The sequence below is a fragment of the Amphimedon queenslandica genome, unplaced genomic scaffold, assembly GCF_000090795.2.
Source record: "Amphimedon queenslandica unplaced genomic scaffold, v1.1 AMPQUscaffold_10030, whole genome shotgun sequence".
Taxonomy (NCBI): domain Eukaryota; kingdom Metazoa; phylum Porifera; class Demospongiae; order Haplosclerida; family Niphatidae; genus Amphimedon; species Amphimedon queenslandica.
In genome coordinates, this window is record NW_003549699.1 from 1 (window position 1) to 2,116 (window position 2,116).

At 38.3% G+C, this 2,116-nt stretch overlaps 1 protein-coding gene across 1 annotated transcript in view; it reads right to left on the reverse strand.

Annotated features, from left to right (window-relative positions):
- Positions 1–749: 749 nt before the first annotated feature.
- Positions 750–2,116, reverse strand: part of LOC100633278 (puromycin-sensitive aminopeptidase-like) — a 4,243-nt gene continuing 2,876 nt past the window's right edge. The window contains exons 12-17 of the mRNA XM_020006353.1: positions 1,854–2,073; positions 1,604–1,803; positions 1,453–1,560; positions 1,349–1,404; positions 1,199–1,298; positions 750–1,046 (exon numbers count right to left, since the gene is read on the reverse strand). Coding sequence (XP_019861912.1) covers positions 858–1,046; positions 1,199–1,298; positions 1,349–1,404; positions 1,453–1,560; positions 1,604–1,803; positions 1,854–2,073 — 873 coding nt within the window. The 3' untranslated portion in view covers positions 750–857. The remainder of the gene's footprint in view (positions 1,047–1,198; positions 1,299–1,348; positions 1,405–1,452; positions 1,561–1,603; positions 1,804–1,853; positions 2,074–2,116) is intronic.

Consider the following 2,116-nt stretch of genomic DNA (forward strand, 5'->3'; position numbering starts at 1 on the left):
GATGCATACACTGGCCCATACAAGAACAAGTATAGATATTGGACTGGACTTCTATTGATAATACGTCTACTACTGACCACTGTATTCTCATACACTACTGGAACAATGCCACAAATCAATAACTACATCATTTCTTTCATCACCTCTGTTCTCTTGATACTATCAAAAGGTGTTTATAGAAAAAGATACTTGAATGTACTTGAAATATTTCACCTTTTTAATTTGGGATCATTGTGTTTGTTCAATGGACTGTCGGATCACATGGGATATGGCTGTTATACTACCATTATACTCACTGGAGTATCAGTTAGTATGTCTCTGCTTGCTTTCATTGCTACACTAATAGTTCACATCTTTAAGAAGATATGCTCTAACTATCACTGTGTAAAGAACAGAAAAAGGGACGAACTAATTTTGCAAAATGAAAAAGAAGACGAGTATTCTCCAGCAGACATTGTCATTAACAGGAGAGAGCCTTTAATTTTTGAATTTTAAGTGTATTTTAATTTATTTTCCACAGTTGAATCTTTTAGAAATATAATATCTACAAACTGAATTAAATTGAGCAATATCAAAACATAGTATTATGTCTGTGACTTTTTTAACTCAATAAGGTCAGGGGAAGGGCTGCCAATTTCATTATAAAAGAGCCAACAGCAAACAATCAGCTGTAGCCAGTTTAGAGATGTCATTCTAATTCAATTGCATATGAATGAAGTCTAAACATAGCAATTTATTGCACCAATGTATACAGTCAGCACATTGACAATTGTTTTTTAGAAATTATTATTTTTTAAATCAAGCAGCATCAATTGTATAGGAAAGTCCTACATACACACAATGATTTATAAGTGTCTCTAAGACTGGGTTTCTTTCTTAAGCCACTCCCTAATGGAGGCTTCATCTCTCTTCAGCCATTGAGTGTTGTTACGTATTGCCTCTAAGCTCTGACGAATTGCACGCTCAGCAACCGGTACTGGGTTCGCTTTGAAGAACTCGTCAACTTCGACAGCTTTGTCTTCACCAATAAAACCAATAGTAACAATCTATTAGATAGAATTAAAACTTGACTACAAAAAGACTGCTACCAATAACTACTAGTACATATGCTAGCTTGAGGACCTTTACAAACAAGAGGTCAGTAGTATAATGTTCCAATACACTCTTTAGTATTGTGTGTGTAGTGTCTGTATCCTACCTCAATGACTCTTGAGAGAAGGAAGCTCCCTTGAAACTTTTTCTGGTATGTCTCCCAGTTCTCCTTCATAAACTGCCAAGTTAGATCGCGGCCCAAACGACTAGAAAATAAAAATGGCTTTGACTTCTCTTTCTCTCTCTTTTTTTTTACCTTCCACCAGCAGCAGAGGCAATAGGTCCCCAGGCATCCTGATTCCTTACTTTATCCTGGAGGAGAAAGAAAATGACGATAACTGAGTAAGTATATTAACATACCGATAGTCCTAACTCCAGACATCTCTTGACTAATGGCTCCGTCTTCCCTCGTCCAAGGACACGATAAATACGACTGCGTTCATCACTATCATCAGTCTCATCGTGAAACTAATGGGCGGAGTTAACGAAGTGGGAGGGGTTGACACCTTACCTTAACCAATTGATCAAAGGTTTCATCGTTACCATTGGCCATGCAAGTACCAAAGACAAGGTCCTTGAGGTCTGACGGGATTAACGAGGTCTTATTAACATGAGCAGCGAAACGACGCTGAGCCTCAGCCACTGCTTCCTTGTTTCCATAGTTACAGTACTGCTTCAGGACCATCCCACGCAGCATCTTGTCAAGAGGAGCTGGTAAATATTAAAATAAAAAAATAGTTATATTAATTTTACTGACGTACTGTCGGAGTCTTTTTGATCCCAGCCTAGCCTTGATACAACATCAGCGAAGAGACTCTGAGCATAAGAATTGAACTCGGCAGAGAAATCAGAATAATTGGCCAATCTCTCAAGCAGAGACAAATTAGAGACAAGATTCTGCCAAACGGTGAAATTAGTCTCGGAAGAGAAAGACTTTAAGAGACGGAGTACCTCAACAGTACTGCCAACACCAGCCCTAGCCTATGAAAAGGAGAGAGAGTAAAAGAGAGAGAGTGTAAGTACA